The sequence below is a fragment of the Anopheles maculipalpis genome, chromosome 2RL (assembly GCF_943734695.1).
Source record: "Anopheles maculipalpis chromosome 2RL, idAnoMacuDA_375_x, whole genome shotgun sequence".
NCBI classification, from domain to species: domain Eukaryota; kingdom Metazoa; phylum Arthropoda; class Insecta; order Diptera; family Culicidae; genus Anopheles; species Anopheles maculipalpis.
Window position 1 is genome coordinate 8,051,700 of NC_064871.1, and position 20,899 is coordinate 8,072,598.

The 20,899-nt window shown below is 46.8% G+C and overlaps 6 protein-coding genes across 7 annotated transcripts in view; 3 read left to right on the forward strand and 3 right to left on the reverse strand.

The window, feature by feature from the left end:
- The first annotated feature begins 82 nt into the window (after positions 1-82).
- LOC126560055 (lysine-specific demethylase 3A) lies at positions 83-8,078 on the forward strand. Its single transcript, XM_050216216.1, has 9 exons — positions 83-100; positions 169-492; positions 564-875; positions 945-1,641; positions 1,725-2,193; positions 2,290-2,504; positions 2,571-2,701; positions 2,776-5,214; positions 8,043-8,078. The coding sequence occupies exons 1-9, from the start codon at positions 83-85 to the stop codon at positions 8,076-8,078; spliced, it is 4,641 nt and encodes a 1,546-aa protein (XP_050072173.1).
- LOC126559815 (dolichol kinase) lies at positions 5,450-7,143 on the reverse strand. Its single transcript, XM_050215988.1, has 5 exons — positions 7,121-7,143; positions 6,552-7,044; positions 6,102-6,491; positions 5,755-6,031; positions 5,450-5,673 (listed from the first exon to the last, which is right to left on the reverse strand). The coding sequence occupies exons 1-5, from the start codon at positions 7,141-7,143 to the stop codon at positions 5,450-5,452; spliced, it is 1,407 nt and encodes a 468-aa protein (XP_050071945.1).
- LOC126560056 (ribosomal RNA processing protein 1 homolog) lies at positions 8,075-10,400 on the forward strand. The gene is made up of 3 exons (XM_050216217.1): positions 8,075-8,245; positions 8,332-8,523; positions 8,601-10,400. The coding sequence occupies exons 1-3, from the start codon at positions 8,075-8,077 to the stop codon at positions 10,398-10,400; spliced, it is 2,163 nt and encodes a 720-aa protein (XP_050072174.1).
- A 901-nt stretch (positions 10,401-11,301) lies between these two features.
- LOC126559425 (gamma-aminobutyric acid receptor-associated protein) overlaps positions 11,302-20,899 on the reverse strand; it is a 228,474-nt gene continuing 218,876 nt past the window's right edge. The window contains exons 2-3 of one of the 2 annotated variants that reach the window (XM_050215580.1): positions 13,247-13,420; positions 11,302-11,600 (exon numbers count right to left, since the gene is read on the reverse strand). In XM_050215580.1, coding sequence (XP_050071537.1) covers positions 11,310-11,600; positions 13,247-13,336 — 381 coding nt within the window. In that variant the 5' untranslated portion in view covers positions 13,337-13,420 and the 3' untranslated portion in view covers positions 11,302-11,309. Of the gene's footprint in view, positions 11,601-13,246; positions 13,448-20,899 lie in introns of those variants that run through there. The other variant, XM_050215578.1, reaches the window with a different exon arrangement.
- Positions 14,049-15,834, forward strand: LOC126557580 (5'-AMP-activated protein kinase catalytic subunit alpha-2). The gene is made up of 2 exons (XM_050213394.1): positions 14,049-14,534; positions 14,608-15,834. Exons 1-2 carry the CDS (start codon positions 14,061-14,063, stop codon positions 15,832-15,834), a joined length of 1,701 nt encoding a protein of 566 aa, XP_050069351.1. The 5' UTR covers positions 14,049-14,060.
- On the reverse strand, positions 16,767-20,663 carry LOC126556782 (probable ATP-dependent RNA helicase kurz). The gene is made up of 4 exons (XM_050212268.1): positions 20,578-20,663; positions 17,190-20,512; positions 16,914-17,116; positions 16,767-16,849 (listed from the first exon to the last, which is right to left on the reverse strand). The coding sequence occupies exons 1-4, from the start codon at positions 20,650-20,652 to the stop codon at positions 16,767-16,769; spliced, it is 3,684 nt and encodes a 1,227-aa protein (XP_050068225.1). The 5' UTR covers positions 20,653-20,663.

A 20,899-nucleotide genomic window follows, 5' to 3' on the forward strand; every position in this document is an offset into this window, starting at 1 on the left:
TTAGCTTCATTTCTTTTTAAATGTGTTGCGTTAAGTTCAAAAGTTAAACCGAAACGTAGAGAATAAAAAAAACCTCCACACAATGTCGTCAGAAGACAAGGTAAGCATGGTGAAGTATCATCATCGGGCAAGCATTGAAGCGTTGTTTTTGTTAAAATTTTTGTGTAGCAATACCTGCAGAACGATTATCAACGCCGGTGGGAAATGTTGCAAAATCGAGTAGTCACACCGATGGCAGATAGTAGCCGGCAAAGTTTTTCTATCGAGCAGACAACCGGGAGTTTTGTTACATCGATAGTACGCGTGCCGCCAGCAGCAGCAGCCGCACCATATTGTCAGCAACAGACGATCAGCGTTCCCGAGCAGAAGAAAACCTTCGAACAGGCGTACAAGGAGGTGATTGAAAAGCAGTTTGGCAATCAGATCAAACGGGAAGCAGTTGCACGTCCCAAAGTGGTGACAGAACCGATACCATCCACCTCTAACGTACAGGTGAGTTGTGTGATCTAAATGTGTCAGTACGTCAGTCTCATCCTAAATCGGTCTCATTTCTATTTATGCAGGAAGGATACATAACAACGGTTTACAACATTACACCACGTGAACTTCCGACACCGTCGCGTATAACCACCAGCGATGGACCGAAACGCTCGCTCGTGATTCCTGTACTGTCCTCCACCACGAGCAAACCAGCAATGGAAGGAATTAAGTATCAAAAGGCACACTCGAACGCTTACGCCAAACAGTTGCTGGATATTACGAAGAACAGCTTGCACAAGGTAGAGATGGCCTTTACAACGACAGAACCGAAACATTCGAGCCCTCGAACAGCGGTTTACGGCCAGCAAGAACAAGCAACAAGCAATCGAACAGCGGTATGAACCGACTTAAACTTAATTCTTTTTTCTCTGACTTCCTTTACTAATTACCAATATTTTTTGCAGCACGACAAGACAACTGCTGCAGCCGTGCAGAAATCACTTTTGCGTACCGATTCTAACAGAACGCAACAGGAAATTACGCGCCGTCTACAGAGCCAAGAGCGCCGGAGCGCACCGATTCCTTCGCTGAAAACGTTTGCTCAAAATGGTGAACCCATTTTGGTATCGAAGCATCGCTCAAACGTAATGCTTTCGATCATCAAACCATCCGTTACATCGCCAGCTCCGACGCACGTGTACGGTGCGCCGGATATTAGTGTGCCCGGGCACAGGAACCAGCACATTTTCTACAATGTACAGGATCTTACCGAAGGTCGTCGATTGCTGAATATGGTAAAAGTTGCTTCAAGATCTCCTAACGAACCGCCGCCAGCGCATCGAATAGTGGCGGAACCATCGAAATGCACGTACGTTGCAGAGTCTAATCCCACGCCAAGTATTATCCCGCAACCGGTAAACCATGAGCAGATTCAGGATGAAGCGCTAAATTTAGACACAAAACACGACACAACGGCCGGTAACGGTGGCAGTAAGATCGTGACGGAGAAGCAATCAGCTCCATCAGCTTTAGCGACTGCATCTACATCAAGTGTGGTACCAAGTCAGAAAACAACTGTCCTACTGAATCCGATTCTGAGCAAGAAAGAGAGTCCGACTATAGTACAAAATATCGTTCCTGTGCCATCGGCTTCTACCGTATGTAAGTGTGTTTGCTATTGTTTCTTTTCTCAATCCAACTGGCTAGCATTAACGAATATCTTTTTCTTTCCAAACTTACTCTAGGGGAACAACTCCAAAGGTACAACTTATTGCTGGCAAATGCACGCAAAATGCTCGAAACAAACCAGGTTCCGCCGGCAACCGTTCCACCAGCCGAACAACCGAAACAACAGGACGAAATCCCAACAGAACGTTCTGAACCTACCGACGTCCTGCTCCCTGTTGCTGCTAGTACTCCTTCCCCGACAGTAGCAGCAGCTCCTCCGCTGATAAGGTTTGATTATGAAAAAATGTTTCTACAAACACTGCATGCGATAAAGCGCAAGAGCTCAGCCCAGGAACAGCATCCGGTCAAGAAACGGCGCTCGTATCCGAGAAAACAGCGCCCGCTGGAAGCATTCGTGCAGAATGGTCCATGCTACAAGGTTGCCTCCCGGTTACCGCGCTGCCGCGAATGTGGCCGTTCGGCTTCGGTACGGTCCAAAAATGCGTCCACCATTTTCTGTCGCTTTTTCGCGTTCCGGAAGCTAAAGTAGGTCTAAGAATGATTCGGGAATTTTTATACATTTTTTAAATTTGGATTTTTCTCTCTCTCTCTCTCTTCTTTCTCTGCGTCCCACACCGGCAGATACAACATGCTGGGGCAGCTGGAAGTGTTTGGCTTTGCTGATCCCTTTCTGGATGCGAAAGATACAGATACAGATCTATGGAGCGCTAATTTGAAGCAGGTGCCTGCCGATCTGTCGGTGGAAAAATCGAAGTTCCTGCTCGGCCAAGTGGGGTACAAGTTTTGTGAACTGTTCCACCAGGAGAAGGAAGCATACTTTGAGCATATGGCTGAAGGTAAGATAGATAGCTAAGGACGTAATTTCTGGTTGTCTCTATCACGCTTTTTATTTCGCTTTTCAGATAAAACCATCGCCTGGAAACAGGCAGTGCACGGTGTGCGGGAAATGTGCGATGTGTGTCAGACGACACTGTTTAACCATCATTGGGTTTGTAAGACGTGTGGTTTTGTCGTGTGTATTGACTGTTACAAGGTACGTGTCTTTACAAAGAAATGATTTCCACTATGAAAATGCTGCTAACAATCGCCATTTGCTTTTTGTTACAGTGTCGCAAAAATGGTATCATTACTGTGGAATCGACAACCAAAGATAAGGATACGAACGGTTGGTTGCTGTGCAGTGCGACAAAGGAACCACACGACCAGACACAGCTCATGCTGACGCAAATCATTCCCAGCAAGTGTCTGTACAAGCTGATCCGTCAAATGCACGGTATCTGCGCACTGCTTGAAATTCCACTGAACTGTGAGTGTCCGTTGAGCCAGGAGCCACTGTTTAGAAAATTCAAAGACCAGCTAGAATTCATCTACCCACTCGCGGGTTCTGAACCGACATCCGGTGGGGAAGTTTCGGTCACTATAAAGCAAGTCGAACAGGTGAGAAGTTTAGACAGCGCGGCCGGCAGCGATATTGATCCAATCCAGTGTCGGATCGTATTCACGCAGCAGTGCAAAGAAAATAAGGAAAAGGCGGGCTTTGAGGTACAAGCAGGAGGTACAAGCAAAGAAAAGCAAAGCTACAGTTTCGATGGATTTGTCCGCGAGATTCACACCGATGGGGACCATTTCGATGATCGATTGTACAAGATTCCAGCGACCGTTTCAAAACCGACTGTGGCGCAGACGGATATGAAGCAAGAGCTATCTGATAAGGAGGAAGACAAAATGGCTCTCGACTGTAATGCACCAGAAGAAGGCGATATCAAGCTTGCCACCATTGCGAATCAAGAAATCCCAACTAATGGAGTGGAAAATGGAAATGGTGAAGAAAAGCACACCAATCCCAGTGCAGAAGAAACTTCCTTCACAAACGGAATCAAAACGCAACCGGAAGTTGAAGCTCCAAATTTGGAACCAGCAATTAAAAACGGCGAATCCGGTGAGGAAGATGCATCAGAAACGAAAACCATTTCCTCCGAGCAACAAAACAACAAATCAAAAGAAACAATGCACATGTCCATTCCTGTCGTTCCTTACAGTGAGAAGCATCGATTTAAACCATCGCCTCCGGTGGACACAACCACATTCGCCATGATACTCAAGCAGATGGTGAAGGCGGAAAAAAGCATTTTCGAATTGCTTCAACCGCTTATGAGCGGTCATCCGGGACTGTTGAACGATTTTTCCGAATGTATCACCATACAGCGTGAGCGAGTGCACCATTTCGTGGACGACTTCCTGAAGGAGTTTATCTACCTCCAAGGACAGTACAGCACCGACGATCTCACGAATGAACGGAGCATTGTGGAGTACATTCGTAGCATGAGGGATGAGGGTGGATCGCGCTATAGGAACAAGGCCGAGAGGAAGATGAATTTGAACGACTCGAAAACAGTGTACACCGACGTTGCCCACCAGTGGCTGTGCAATGGGAAACTGTTACGTTTGCTCGATCCGCTCGACGTGCACAACTATCGCATCTTTCACGAGCAATGGGAACGGGGCCAACCCGTAATGGTATCGGCCGTGTCGAGCAAGATGGATATGGACCTCTGGATGCCGGCCTCGTTTGGGCGTGATTTCGGTGAGCAAATGAATGATCTGATCAACTGTCTTAATGGCAAGATCGTACGGGGACATCCGATGAAGGTGTTTTGGGACGGGTTTGAAGAGATTAGCGAGCGGTTAATTGACGAGCGCGAACGACCGATGATGTTGAAGCTGAAAGATTGGCCTCCGGGGGATGATTTCGCGGAAATGATGCCAACCAGATTTTACGATCTCATGAAATCGCTCCCATTGGCGGAGTACACACGCCGGGAGGGTCGTTTGAATTTGGCCAGCCGGTTAAGCAGCTTCTTCGTGCGGCCCGATCTCGGTCCAAAGATGTACAGTGCGTACGGGTCGGCATTGCATCCGAGCAAAGGCACTACCAACCTGCATCTGGACATTTCCGACGCGGTCAACGTGATGGTGTACGTAGGCATCCCGAAGGACGTACGGAGCAAGGGCTACAACGAGCGAATAGTAGAGCTGATCGATTCGGAAGATTGCGATTATCTGACGCGGCAACGTGTCCGAGAGCGTAAAGAGTTGCCGGGCGCCCTCTGGCACATCTATCACGCACAGGATGCGGATAAGATTCGTGCCCTGCTGAACAAGATAGAGCTCGAACGGGGTGGTACGATCAAACCGAATCACGATCCAATCCACGACCAGAAGTGGTACCTCGACCGGAACATGCGCAAACGGTTGCAGCAGGAGTACCGGGTGGAGGGGTACGCGATTGTGCAGTGTTCCGGCGATGCCATATTCATACCGGCCGGGGCACCGCATCAGGTGCGCAACCTACACAACTGTATCAAGGTGGCGGAAGATTTCGTATCGCCAGAAAACGTGTCCCACTGCTTGAAGCTAACGAACGAGTTCCGCCATCTGAGCCGAACGCACTCGAACCACGAGGATAAGCTACAGATTAAGAACATTATCTATCACACGGTAAAGGATGCGGTGTCGTGCATAACGAATCCACTCATTATGATGACGGCAATGTCCGCGCCGGAAAGAGTCACCGAGTGATAGGAAAATTTGGTAATAAGTGTATGTGTGTGCGTGTGTGTTTGTGAGCAGAGGACACAATTCTGAACCTTACTTCTGATGGAATTAATATAGAAATTGTAAGGAAATTTTAATTTAAATTTGACTTTTTTAATAATTTAACAAAGCTTAGTGTAATATGGGTTGGAAAGAATAAATTACTTGCGATTAGGGCATGCAGCATCTAGGGGGAACTAACGAGTATCAGGTAAGTGACCAGCGGAAGTATTAAATTGTCGATCTGATCCGTCCTCGATTCTACGAGTGCATTCACTATGATTGCAACGCCAGCATACGCTGCTCTGAGCACTGTCAGATGTATCACACCGAGATGGTACATTGCAGCGATGACCCCGGCTTGTAGCAACACGGACGCAACCGTCCCTTCGACGGATTTATTCGTGGAAGCTGTATCGGAGAAGAAAAAGAAAAGCATTACCAATGTGTCCCGGGGTACGGCTTATTTTCTAACGCCTTTGAATGACTTACCGTGCCATTTATGTCGTCCCAGGTGGTACCCGACCACACTCGCAGCTGTATCGCCAATGCCGATAGAAAGTACGCCGGCCGAAAGTGTAAGCATCTGCAGACCGCTCGAGTCAGTTAAATCACAAGGTACTGGATGTAGCCAGAGCGGTAACGAGCATCCGACTAGAAGGTATATCGGGGTGAGGGCAATCGCACCGGCATCCTTTTCATCGATGAATAGATTTACCGCCACGTTGAGTGCGTTCGCTACTGGCGCTAGCTGTATCAAGCGAGCCATCTGTGAGCAAAAAGCAAGTGTAATCATTAGTTGAAGGAAAAGGGAAAAAGAATCCGAGTTCTGCAATTACCTCCAGTACAATCAACACAGCCAGCATTAAACCGCTTGCAAGATACAGCAACCGGCACTGATACCACAATCCCGGACCGTACACGAGAACAATCATGAAATGAAATACCTTCCGTGTGGCTGATGTTGTGCGACGTCCGTAATTAAATTGCCACATGATAAAGGACACGGTTAGTACCAAAAGTGCCACGTACAGCCCGGTCGTCTGGATCGTTTCCATATCGTTCATGAAGAACAGCACCAAACGGGTAACTGCCGGCAGTTTGCCGATCGGAAACAATGCCACTAGGGCGCTTGTAGTTCCCAGTGCGATCCAGAATGGAATAGTTTTGCGAAGCCATGTAAAGGTGTATGTTGCCCACACGAGTACCAAGATTCCTAGTAAACCGATCTAAAGATGAATGAAAGGAAGTTAGAATTGATTCCGAAATCTATAAGCGTAAGCTCTTACCTGAAGAATAAAGTAAATCATTTGCATTTCCGTATACACTGCATCCGGCCGCAAGATTACCGGAGGCAACTGTAGGAACGTGCCGTAGACAAAAGCGACTATACCTTGGGCCACGATAAATGCCTCTCCATAGCTGAAACTCTTTGGCATCGTTTTAAGTAAAGTAAAGTAAAGCTTGTCATAAAGAATGACAGGAAGCAGTCCACTAACACCAGCGAATACAGCATTCTCCTTTAGGCACACCAGAAACAGCCCCCAACTGCAGGCAATTACGAGCAATGTTAGCAGTATGGCTTTATGACGGTTCCACCGGGTTTCGAGCGTTCCACGGATGACTAGTGTTTGCAGAAGGAGTCCAAAGGTCATCAGTACGGTTCGTTTGTAATCTCGTGGCAGATGTTGCTGATGGTCCTGCTGATAAGGACGCCAAAGTGTAGCCGCATAGCAAGCCGGCAACAGCAGACCAAGCCACCAACCGTGGCTGGCACCTGGACTGGATTAGGAAGAAAAGGTATAAAAAGGACATTAATAAGAGGCGTTCATAAGGATAACAACGCTTCCCGACTTACCGTGTTTTGTAAAAGCTATTCATCTTTAGAGGAAACACGGGCACGTAGCACAAAAACACTTGCGGTACATATTTTCACAACAAAGCACAAACAATCAACTACCGGTCAAACTGGATCCCAAGTAACAATTTTAGCATGATCAATCAAATGACAACTGCTTGGGGTATCGTGGATGTAAAGGTGTTTAAATAGTTCTTCGATTGTGATTGCGTTTTATTTTCCTAAATGCCTAAATGGCGTAAAACTTTAAAGTTCAACAGTTATTTCTGTTTTTTGCAACAATCTTTTAAGTTTCATACGCAATCATGGCATGTGAAACTTCCCAACAGACAATTTGATGGTGTACGAGCCTCTAGCAAGTCCGCCTCCAGCAATCACAATTACAGCACAGAAGACAGCAATCACAACCACAACTTGTTGTAAAAAAATTGACTAAAAAATCTCTGTACCGTGGCTTTATGCCATTTAGAACCATATGGCTAGGACAATAATTCGGGTTATAATTTTATGTTGGGGTGTACCCAACATGGGGTGTGTATATATACACCCCATTTACCCTCTGGAAATTATCCGAATTTTGCAACAGAAACGTCACTTCACTCTCATCGACGATGACCGAAAGTGCGACCACAGTGAAGGTAAAGCATGAAAATTCTCGGTGTCTCAAAAAGCGGATAAAAATCGCATTTTAAAAGTGAACAAGTGAATAATATACTTTGTACAAATTTTCCCTACAATCTTCTGTAGTTCGTGTTGCGCTAGGAGCAAAGGATTATTGTGTTTACTCCCCAGTAAAGCAAATAGTTCTTTCTTCCGAGAAGTTGTTGGTTGCACGCACGTGCTCACGCGTCAACAACAGCTCTTTGTCGCGCAGCGTTACCGGATCAAAGGGAAATCATGGTAGTGAAGGAGGATACAATAGCAGCCACAAACGGGACCGCAGCCAGCCAAAAAATGAGTAAAACCGATATTAATGAAAAATCGGCCATCATCGCACAGGAAATCAAATTTGCCCGAGCACTTGCCGGTAACGATCCTACACTGCGCCGCCGGGTGTTGAAAAATCTGAAGACCTGGCTTACGACACGCAGCCAAAGCACATTCGGTAAGGCTACGGGAACTAGGGTGAGGTGAGGAATCCTAGGCCAGCAGTGTTCATTAACAATGCTCATACAGTTTTCAGCGATGTGGACTTTTTGCGCCTTTGGAAGGGTTTGTTCTACTGCATGTGGATGTCGGACAAACCGTTGGTGCAGGAAGAGCTGGCCGAGTCGCTTGGTTCGCTTGTGCGGTGCTTCGACCACGACGTGCCGGTAGCGTTGCAGTTCTACAAGGCTTTTCTCATTACGATGGGCAACGAGTGGTTCGGAATTGATCGCTGGCGGATGGATAAGTTCATGATGGTACGTGCCGTTCAAAGGAGGGCTCTCCTCGATGTCTTCCGCTAAGATATACTAATGCTTCCTCGTCCCATTTGCAGCTTGTTCGTCGAGTTACGCGCCAGGCACTGTTCGCGCTGCATGAAAGCAACTGGCAGAAGGAACATGTGGCATTGTTTAATCAAACCATCGACGAAACCATCATGAATCGGGACGTTGCCTCGTTCGGTTTGATGAACCATTTCAACGATCTGTTCCTGAACGAGCTGGCCAAGGTGACGGATGGAAATATTTCGAAGGAGACGGTAAAACAGATAATGGAAGTGTTTGTTCAAGCGATTCTTAAGACGGACGATGGAACGGTTAGTGCTTCGATCAAGAAAAACATTTTCCACGCCCTCATGCAACAGTCCGACCTGGGGCAGGAGTTTGAGGAAAAGTTTGAAATGTGGAAAAGCGCCAACTTCGTGACGGGCAATATTGACAATGTAGAATTTATGGTGGATGATGGCGGCGAAGAAGGTGAGACGGCAGACGGGGAGGATCTCCGTGAAAATGGACAACAAAACGAAGGTACTGAAGAAGAAGAAGAAGCTCAGCCCGAACAGGAGGAAACAGAGGACAAAAATGAAGCAGGCGGCGAGGGTACGGAAAAGGTGTTTGATCCTCGTGCCGGACGGGTAAATGTGGATATACCTCAGATTGAGTTTGACCCGCAAGACATTATCGAGCTGGTCGAAACGTACCGCTACAAATCGTACGTCAACTCCAAGGGCAAGAAGCGAGCGATCCAGCTGGTGAAACAGTTTACCAAGTTTGCCGACGGTGTGTACCCGATCGGTGTGAAGCGTGTGCCAAGCATCAACCCGAAGGATTACGCAGTAGACATTGACGAGCAGGTGGAGGAGTTGGAAAACTATCGCTCGAAGCTGGTCGGCGAGAAGCGCAAAAGTCTACGAGAGCTCAAGAAGGAGCGTAAGATGAAGCAGAAATTGGAGCGCTTACAGAGGGAGGCACAGCAGGAGCCGAAAGGCACGGAAGGGGAAAATGGCGCGATGGAGGTGGATGATGCTGATGCAGGACCAGCAAGTGACTCAAAGGCAGAATCAGACTCAACAAACGACGCATCGGAACAGAATAAAACGAAGCGAAAAAGAAGAAACAAAGTAGCACCGGAAAAGGCAAGAAAACAAGCAAAACTTGAATTGTTGGAGCGTAAAAGGGCGGAAAAAATGAACGCCCTAAAGGAACGATTGAAGAGCAAGAAGAAAAGCTCTGCCCAGATAGACGAAACGGATGTTGTTCCACAACTGGTGCCGATTGAAGACACCAGCAGCAGCATTCCGGCACCAACTGTTGCCATTAAAGAGAAGAAAGCAAAACCGATCCCAGCAGAAGGTAGCACAGAAAAAGCGCCCAAAAAGAATGAAGAAAAGACCCCCATCAAGAAGAAGCAACAGCAACAGGGAGAGGATGAAAAATCTACCCCAAACAGTAAACCCTTCAAAACGGTGGACGAATGGTCAGAACCGTTGCAAGAAGGCGAGGAAGAATATTTCATTCCATCGCGCAAGATGAAACTGCTCGCCACGAAACAGCAACAGGACGACCAACCGCAGGCAAAGCTTTCCAAACCGAGCCTCAAACGACAGACGACACCAGCCAAGGGAGCGCACGTTGAAGCGAACGAAGAAGAAACGTTAACACCGACCCGGAAACGGGTAAAGATTGCACTGAGTAAAAATGTTGCCCAGGATCTGGTGGAGCACATCAAGCAGGTGAAGCGTTCGCCCCAGGTACCGTTCGATTCTAGCAGAAAGCCTGCCAAGAGTCTGCTGAAGCCGAACCTTATACCCAGTCCGATTAATCCGTTCTACAAGAAAAAGATTGGTTTGCAGTAGGTTGAAGGAAATGCGCCACCAAGATACATACCAGCGCCCTTGGATCTAATCAGAGCGGGGTTGAATCGAGTCATCGACGGGATGGACTACCAACTCACACCAAGGACGTGGCTCAACCAGAAGCGGTAGTTGTGGGAGTTTTAATTGCATCCAAAACTATTGTAACAATGTGTAAAATTCATTTACAAAAAAAAGTGGTCCGAATAAAGTCAACATTATTTAATTGTAGACTTTTCATGTTTCGTTGTTTACTTCATATTTCTCACTCATTGCTCTTGCTGTTTGGATCAGTTTTTTATGAGTTTTTTATTCTTTTTTGTTTCTTTTTTTATACATTAATCCTACTTATACACTTTTTTTATTTATTTTTGTATTAAATAAAATACGTACTTGAATACGGTCCTAGCTTATAACGTTTCCCCATCATTACAAATTGAACCACAAAGTAAAAGGGGAAGAAAAAACGAGAAACAGTATGCTTAAAAGGGACAGACAATTTTACAAGTAATTTTCAGTGGTTTTTCCCTTAAGCTAAAACTAAACTTCAGTGGGGAAAAGGAAAAACGGAGAACCCAGAACAGTAATATGCCGTTATATGTTTCGTTGTGGAAATTGTGTCCGCGAAACGTTTGGCACTTCCTGCGTGTGGGTAAGAAGGATGAGAAGGAGAGCACAGAACAGGAGTTGTGTTGTTTTTTTTTTATATAGTACAACGTACACGATGCCGCCTGCTTAATACAAGAGAATGGCTTTTTTCCACAAGTGTTTGTGTTTTTTTGTCTCATTTTTATCATCACAAGTATTTCAGTACGTGTGGTGTACGTGTTGTGTGTTTGCACAAATATGTTATTGTTTGTATCATAAACACATAATTAATATAAGCATCTGGATTGCATCCTCTCGCTCTGCTTAGTTGCTGTCGTTGGTGTTGTTCGTGGCATTGCCGTACACATTCTCGTCCGAATAGGCAATGTAGAGGAAGTAGTCCTCCTCGTGATGCTCGTGGTACAGCGAACCCATGGTGGCCGACGTCGGCGGAATGACATTATTCACAAAGAAAAACAGGGCATCTTCCGGGCGCAGATGGATCCGTTTGCGAATCAGGAAGTAGAATTGTCCTACGGTCAGATCGGATGGGACTAGATACTTTTTCTTATCCAGATCATCGATACGAGCCTTCGGTGCCTTTTCCACAATCACCTTTACGGGGGAGGGAGGGTTGATAATACAAGGAAAGAAATTAATTTTTATTTACAACACAATTTTTGCACAGGAAGAAAAACACCATTATCAGCTTCATCGACAGGTATAATTTGTACTTTATCGTTTAAGCCATCTTCACAAAGCAGTCCCTGAAGGAGGTGCTTATCAATCATGCAAAGGAAAGGGAATGTGCCTCCACAAACTGTGACCTCATTTCCCACTTAATTTATTATGCCTTGGTGGTTTGTTTTTTCATGCAAACTACTATAATGTGTCAGCTTTCATATTGGTCGATGATACAATACACGGGAATTTGCCTTTTAATTGTTTGTATTCGTACGATTGGTTTAACGTTTGTTTTCTTATTCATTACAACCAATCGGAATATTATTAGCTATACAAATAATAATAATTAAATGAAGAAAAATGCATCATCACACCCTACGGTAGCACTTCCTGTGTTTGTGACCACATCAAGCGATTTTTTACACTCAGCTGATCGAAGCAAACGCTGGCCTGATCCGGTGTGTATGTTATGTTCCTTCACTTTGTTATTGCCCGCGACCACAGTGTGTGCCGGTGTATTGGTGACGTCTTGCATACCCAATGGCATGACCATGCGCACAAAGCGAGAAAAACTTGCTCACGAACACCAAAGCTTTTGCACTTGGTGTGTTGTGCTCCATCCATGACAATAAACCCTGCTGGTGGTGTTTTTCTTTTTCTCGATTGTTTTCGACTCGAACTTCGTTTTGTTCGCCATTTGCGGAACATCATCGATGAGGATGAATCATCTCTCCCTCTCGGTGTGTTTGTCCCGTATCCGATAAGCACCTTGAAGGGAAAAGGGCTTTTTCGGAGTGTATATACCACCGAATGCAATATATTTACACCATATTCTTAAACGAACCGCCCCCTTTCCCACTATCTCTTCCCCAACAAACGATCTGTGTACGCGACGCGGTAGCTAAATTTCTATACGCGGCCTCAAAGGCAACTTCTACCATCCTCCACCCCCCACCCACTACACGACCGTTCGCATTGCGTGTAGGTATATGTGTGTTTGTTCAAACATGTTGGAGCTGCAACAGCAGAAAAAAAAATCTACTGCGAAGTAGATACGTACGCGATCTGATCGTGTCATGGTTGACTTGAGGCAGCGAACGAAAAAAGAAACAACAAAGGAACCTTTGCTGCTTCCGAGCGCGACCGTTTCCATGACGCAATAACCTTGAAATATGGCGAAAAATCAAATCATCCTACTTGCAAAGCCCAGAAAAGGCTCCAACCCTCCGGGAGGAATTCATTTCCGTCTGACCCCGAACGTCCCCGGGATGGTCTTCCCGTTCCATTTGAGTTCTGCATTTCCAGCAGGTGAAAATTTCTTTTCAAACCACACAAATAGTTTGCATCTTATTGCAGCACTACAGTGTCTGACTCATGTGGCATCAAATAAAACCATCTGCGACAGTGCCATATTTCCAAATCCCTATTTCTATTACAGAGTTCGAAACAGGGTGGCGGGTCCAACTGTGTGGTTGATACACAACAAACAACCTCCATTGCTTAAGCTAGCAAAAAAAGGGAAAAACACACACATTCACGCGACAGAGCCCATTGCCACTCTCGCCTACAATACTTACGGGCACACGGTCCGGGTATTTGCGTCGAATTTTATCGCCCTCGGCCTTTCGCTTCTCGAACGGATGCTCTTCCTTGTACTGGAACTTCATTTTTGCTATTAAAATGCGTAAAATGGTGCTTTGACTAATAGATTTATGGTCGTGACGGGTACGGAACTTATGCGCACACACTTCCTTTCTTCACAAATGTTCTCTAAACAATGATGGCCGACGATGAAAAGTGAGAGAAATAAACGGAGAGCAGCACAGTGTGCGGGCACCATCATCACGTTTGGTCATTTTCGTTCGACGTTTGTTGGATGGATTGCAAAAAAGATATGATTTTTTTGCATTTGCAATTCCTTAAGGTAAAATAACAATTTGCAATAATTGTGTAAATTATTGAGCTATTGAAAATAAAAAAATATCATTATTCAACTACTTTTCGTAGTTGCATTACAACGCTCACTGTGGCGAGCACTTGCTCAAGCAGAACGTGAAATACTGTCATTCGTGGAGTGAAATATTTGTTTTGGTTTTACAATTCACAATTTCTTTACAAAATCCCGTGTCTGTTCCCCATATTCGGAATATGCTCAATATGTAGAGCGAAATACGTTCCAGACCGAGGTGTAGAGTGTTGAGGAATTGAAAAATTTGCCAGCACAAAACAAAAACAAGACCCAAAGTCCGCGGTTGCGTTGTACTTGAACGGGGAAAAAGCGTAGAAAAAGTTGAAGGACACTTTTTGTGCGTAAAGAGACAACCAAGAGACGTAGAAGTTTGTGTGCGAGTGTGTGCTTCTTCCGGGAAGAAAATTACTCCTCGGGACGGGATGGTCGATAAAGGGCAGCAGGGCGCATCGGCCCAACCGTTGGTCAAGATAGGCCACTATAGCCTTGGTGCCACCCTGGGCACGGGATCGTTCGGTAAGGTCAAAATCGGAGAGCACCAGGTGACGAAGCATAAGGTGGCGGTCAAGATTCTGAACAGGCAGAAAATCAAAAGTCTCGATGTGGTGGGCAAGATTCGGCGGGAGATACAGAACCTGAAGCTGTTCCGCCATCCGCACATCATCAAGCTGTACCAGGTCATTTCGACTCCGACCGACATTTTCATGATCATGGAGTACGTTAGCGGTGGCGAACTGTTCGACTACATCGTCAAGAACGGTAAGCTGCAGGAGTCGGAAGCGCGACGGTTCTTCCAGCAGATCATTTCCGGCGTTGACTACTGTCACCGGCACATGATCGTGCATCGTGATTTGAAGCCGGAAAATTTACTGCTCGATCACAATCGTCATGTGAAGGTAAGTCCGCCCCAAACCAAACCCCTCCCCCTCCGGAACTCAACCCCTTCGAATTCGCTTCTCATTGTTGCAGATTGCAGATTTCGGTTTATCAAACATGATGCTGGATGGCGAGTTTTTGCGCACGTCCTGCGGTTCACCGAACTACGCCGCACCGGAAGTCATTTCCGGCAAGCTGTACGCAGGGCCCGAGGTGGACATCTGGTCATGCGGTGTCATACTGTACGCATTGCTATGCGGCACGCTACCGTTCGACGACGAGCACGTTCCCACGCTGTTCCGCAAGATCAAATCGGGCGTGTTTCCCATTCCAGAGTATCTGAACAAGCAGGTGGTCAGCTTGCTGTGCCAGATGCTGCAGGTGGATCCACTGAAGCGTGCCACGGTCGAGGAGATCAAAAAGCACGAGTGGTTCCAGAAGGATCTGCCGGCGTACCTGTTCCCGTCGCCCGTCGAGCAGGATAGCAGCGTGGTGGACACGAACGCTATTCGTGAGGTGTGTGAAAAGTTTGGCGTAAAAGAGCACGAAGTCCACAATGCGCTGCTGAGCGGTGATCCTCATGATCAGCTAGCGATCGCTTACCATCTTATAATCGACAACAAGCGTATCGCGGATGAAGCAGCCAAAGCGGAGCTGAAAGAGTTTTACGTTGCCGGAAGTCCACCACCACCGGGTGCGGATAGTAAGTTTGGCATCCCGCAAGGGCCAGCTTCGCTCGGAGCCGGATCGACACAAGGCACACCAAACGAACCCTTCAAATCGCCATCGATTCATCCGGAACGGATCGCACCGTTGCGGGAACGTCCAGTAACAACGAGCGCCCAAAATGTTCCATCACCCGCACTCAGCAGCATGTCCCCTTCGACCGTAATGCCAATCGACAAACATCGTGGAACACCGGTTAAGCGAGCCAAGTGGCATTTGGGCATTCGATCACAGTCCAAACCGAACGACATCATGCTGGAGGTGTACCGTGCTATGAAGGCGCTCGATTTCGAATGGAAAATCATCAACCCGTACCATGTGCGCGTTCGCAAGTACAACGCACGCAACGATAAGCACGTAAAGATGTCACTGCAGCTGTATCAGGTCGATCCGAAGAACTATCTGCTTGATTTTAAATCGCTCACGAACGATGAGGTCGAGCAGGGTGATGATGTGATTATGGAAAGTTTGACCCCACCGCCACCGGTCGGATTCGGTGGGATGGGTATTCCGAACCTGCAGCAGCCCAGTGGCCACCATACGATGGAGTTTTTTGAGATGTGTGGTGCCTTGATAGCGCAGCTGGCACGCTAAGCGTTGGAGGAGGAATTCGGTTCGGCGGGGTTTGGTTAACCATATTTTATTAGATTATTTAACGCTGTAGATGAAAGCCAAAAACACAAACACGATGAAGCAACGTGTGTTGTAAGTTGCTGTAGGAAAAACAGAGAAGATAATATAAATATAACATGCCTTAAACAGTACGTGCGCTTGGATCGTTTGGTGCGGTGTTATTCATTAAATGCTACCTTTCGAACGCCATTGATTCTTTCGAGTATGTTTTACAATAAAGGCTAACGAATTAGTTGTTAATGTGCTATTCCGAAATGAAGCTTTTACCAAACCACAGATATCCAGGCCGAAATGGTAGGAGTTCTTTCCTTTTCGTTTGTGAAGCTTAGCTACCCAGAATTGCTCGTTCAGAGTGCCGGACAAGCTTGACATGAAGGTTGATGGTACACTATCAAAGCCCTTTGTTAATCTGTGCGTCATATCAATGGGAGATGCGCTTGCCTGTTTCCTTTAAGCTAGCTAGGAAACTACAGAGGACTAATTTTGGGTAGATGATGGGAGAAGAATGCAGAGGCCACATAGAAATTGGTCCCAAGTCGACAGCAATTTCGATTATGAATCCGAAGTTAAATTCCCAGTAGACTCCGGAGTTGACTGCTGAGTAACCTTCAGTTGCTGTGGGCGGTTCGAATTGGGATGTCCGAAAAAAAATGCTCGTCCCCAACAGACAAAGAAGACAGAGTTCATGACTTTCCATCACTACTCACCTTGCTCCGATAGACATTGTCTTGAGAGTGACTGCAGACAACCAAGCCGAGGTTTTTTGGAAACGTTGGAAACTTACCAATAATACTCAAGAAATGAAAAAAAAAACATTCGCCATGCATTTTGCCAATTAGAGGACATCTTCCCTTTTATTAGTACACGCCATTTTCAACCACCAGGACTGGGTATTAATTCTCCAAAGGGGGCCATAGACTGGCCACATCCTCATGACACGAAACTGGCAGAAAGTCACAATATTCCGTAAGGAAAACTGAAACAAAAAAAAGCAGATTAAAACCGGTTTCACCCACTGTTTTCTTCTGCAGTTCCCTTACACTTTGGATCCGATTTCCAGAGCTGATGGAAACGTTGCGCGTTAAATATTTCATTTGCCAGCATCAGTTTCAATGCGGCATCGATTCGTGGGACGGCCGAAGAGTACTGCTTCAGTACCGATTCCGGCGAGGAAAGCAACGATTTCCGGAACTGTTTCAGCTGCTTGAAGATGAGTCCTGCTAGAATAAATTTTAAAAGATATCTGCAACGAAAGTAATAACATTAGTAGTGTTCCGAGCTTCCTTTTCGGTTCCTTGTTACCGCTTGACACTCACTTGCATCGAAGTATATTTTTGGGCATCTCTACCAGCGCGTTCGCAATCTCCCAGCTCGTTTTGCCGATCGTCGTCTTTACGTGACACTCGATCGTATCGTTTTCTGCGTTGTAGGAAGGGGGAATCGGTTCCTCCAGCACATCGATCATGTTGCACACGTTCGGCACAAACTTGGGCAACCAGTCCGGCTCGATGGCGGTAATGCCACGGAGAAACAGTTTCGTTTTATTGTCCTCCTCGCCCGCTTCACCCGTCGGTACGATCGCTTCGTACGCTTCCTGATAGCAAATCCATTCGGGTGTTTCCCGCCGTAGGACGGAGCTGGAGTGTAGAAAGACGGGCTCATCGATCATCGGTAGATTGTACGCGTGTTTAAGTCTTCGTGCGTCCGCTTTAAGCTTAATTTCACTCTCCGGAAGCTTGCGTGCGATCTGATCAGCCATACCGATCAGGAGAAGCTGCCGGAGCAGACGTATTTGCGTGGCCGTCGGTGGTGGCATGTCCGGATCGACTGTTAGATTCATATCGAGCAGATTGGCGTTCACCTCGTTTGTGAGTTGGATACGCAATTTTCGAATCTCCCGGATTGCTTTCAAACGGATACCATTTTCCGTGCAAAACTCTTCCAACAATCCTTTACTGTTGGCATGTTCTGCTGCTCCGACCGCTTTTAGCAGTATCATCGGATCACCTAGGAGCAGGGATTCTCCCGTACCGGCCCAAAGTTTCCTCTTCTGTCGCCATCGTTTGCCAGCCTCCGTATTATTGTCCGCCTCCGAGAGCGACACTTCTTCCAGCACTTCCTGTACGGACAATGCTGCAACGAGACAGATCGCGTACGGAAGTAGCGAGTGCTGGTGGCTTAGAGCCAGAATTTTCCCAAACCTTGGTGCTACCGGAAATGCCGCCATTGTACGACCCAATTCGGTAACGCGTGTTAACGTCTGATTCTTTTGCACCTTACCGCTGCCTTCCGGAGCACGGACAATTATTTCTTCCAATGCTCCTAGCTGCAGCAAACGTAATTCCGCCGACTTTAGCTGTATCGGATCGGGTGGTGATGGAAATGGGAAGTTTGTCACCTTGTCGATGCCCATACACTTCATCTGCAGCACTAGCCCATCGACCGGTTTTTGCTGCACTTCCGGTGGAGCAAAATCTACAAACTCGTAGTTGTAAACGGCACTGGAGTAAAGGCGATAGCAGTGGCCGGGTGCGACACGACCGGCACGTCCAGCTCGCTGATTGGCGGATGCTTTGCTCGTGTACGTTACGACGAATGCGGTTACGCCGGTCGTTTTGTCATACAGTTTGGTTTTCTGCCGGCCCGTGTCGACCACGTACTTAATGTCCGGAATTGTAAGAGACGTTTCGGCCACGTTTGTCGCTATCACGCACAAACGAGCACCTTCCGGTGGGGTTTGAAAAATTCGTTGCTGCTTGTCTGGGGAGAGCATCGAGTAGAGTGGCAGGACCCACAGTGGTTGACTCTTCCTTAGTGCGGACACACCCGTGTCAAGATTATCCACATCAAGCTCATCTTCCGACTCGTCCTCCAACTCACTGTCGCTATCGTTTTCCTCCGCTAGATCACCCTCCGTATCGTCTACATGGGGAAGATCGTAAGTGTCCAGATTAATTTGCGGCAAAACTGGAACCGTTACGCCACTACCACGCTTCCGTTTCTTTTCCGACTTTGGTTTCGTCCCTTTGTGTGCCTTCTTCCCACGATAGATGCTATCAAACTCTTCGTCTTCATCTTTCTCTTCCTCGGCGTCCTCCTTCCCTTCTTCCTTCTTCTTCTCGGTGACACCTTCCTTCCCAGCATGACACGGAAACATCTTGCGCAGCTTGCGTACCATCGTGTTAACTTCCTTCTGACCGGTAAGAAACACCAGTATGCCTCCATCCGGTAGTTTCGTGTGTATTTTTACCGTCTTCAGGAAAGCTTCCCGCAAATAATCGGTCGGTGTAGTTCTGTTAAAGTGTACCGTAACCGGGAACTGACGCGAATCGATACTGATCACGGGTGGTGTGTCTAGGAACAGCTTTTTGTTTTCGGTAAAATCTTGCACCCGCAGCGTGGCCGACATGATGATGACCCGCAGTGGATTATTGCCACGTTTTTCACGCAACCGAACAATGCGCGATAGAAGTCCCATTAGGATGTCCGTGTATACGCTCCGTTCGTGAGCTTCGTCCAGTATGATGCACGAGTACTTGCTGAGCAGAAAATCTACCTCGATCTCTTTCAACAGTACACCGTCCGTCATGAACTTGATTTTGGTCCTGTCCGTCACGTTACCTTCGTACCGGATAAGGTAGGAAACTACATCGGTGGACAGATTCATTTCCATTGCCACACGTTTCGACATGGATACGGCGGCCACACGGCGTGGTTCCGTTATTCCAATAAGGCCCCGCTCACCGTAACCGGCTTCGTATAGGAATTGAGGTATTTGTGTCGTTTTGCCACTTCCCGTTTCACCGGCCAGAATCGTTATTTTGTTCTCACTTATCGTCTCCATTATTACCTGTTCCTCGCCGAGAATTGGCAGTTTTAACCGATCGGTTTGAATTTTCGGGTCACGATCCACGTGAATATAAACGGCTGGCTTTCGATCCACAACTACGGGGGCTTCTGGATTAGGCGGTGTCGGAACATCTGGTAAAGGTTTTTTTGCTTCTTCACTCTTTGATGGTTCTGAAGGCTCTTCTGTAGGTTTTTCCATTCGCTCGACTTCATTGCTTTCACCTCTTTTTTCCTCCTCGGGCATCTCTTCTTCCTTTTCCGAAGGTACATCCGATTCATCCTCGCTCGACGACGATGAAGACGGATCATTCAAACCAATCACATTTCGATCATGCTCTTCATCCGCACCTTCCTCCCCGACTGTTGGTCCCGCTTGACGCAACAGTGCCAATCGCTTCCGTCGACTACCGACCAAACTTTTTATCTTCGCCACTCCGGGTGTTTTCGCATGCTTCACAGGTTTCTCCACCAAAGTAACACCATACTTCTGTTCCTTAAAATGTTGCTTAAGACCTTTCGTCTGCACCTCGCTCAGCTTGCGAAATCCACTCAGTTCCTCCTGCGATGCTTGTACAGCGATCAGCGAGGCGAGCAACGACGAACGATTTTCTTTCTTCTTTTTCTGATCGACAATCTTCTCCAACCGTTTGCGTTGCTTTTTCGATAGGATTTTTGTAACTACCGTACGATCTTTCTTGATTTTGGTGGCGCGCTTCTTCGACGGTAGTACTAACGCATTCGCATCATCCTGTCCGCCGTACTCATTGTCTGGTGCGAAATCTAGCTTGATCTGTAAATGGTTCAATAACGTACATCAAATTTTCGCAATGTTTCTTTCACACTGCGTAACGTTACCTTTTTCGTTTCTGAATCATCGATAACGGTTTCCACCTTTTGGCGACCTTTTTCATTAAACCTTCGTTTACCCATTGCGGAGAATCTCAGATAAATTTAGCCGCTGAACACAACCGGGTGCACTTTGTTGTGCTGATGATAATGTTTACATTACTGGACGGCGCACGTGCTTATGACAGCTGCTTGAGCTAATGTTTTGACAGCAGTGCATTATGACGCACATTGGGAAGGCATCATCTTTTATGTGGATTTTTAATTTAATTTGAATTATTCGTTGCAGATAATACGGTTTTGGAAATATTTCTTTCTCAAAATTCCAACT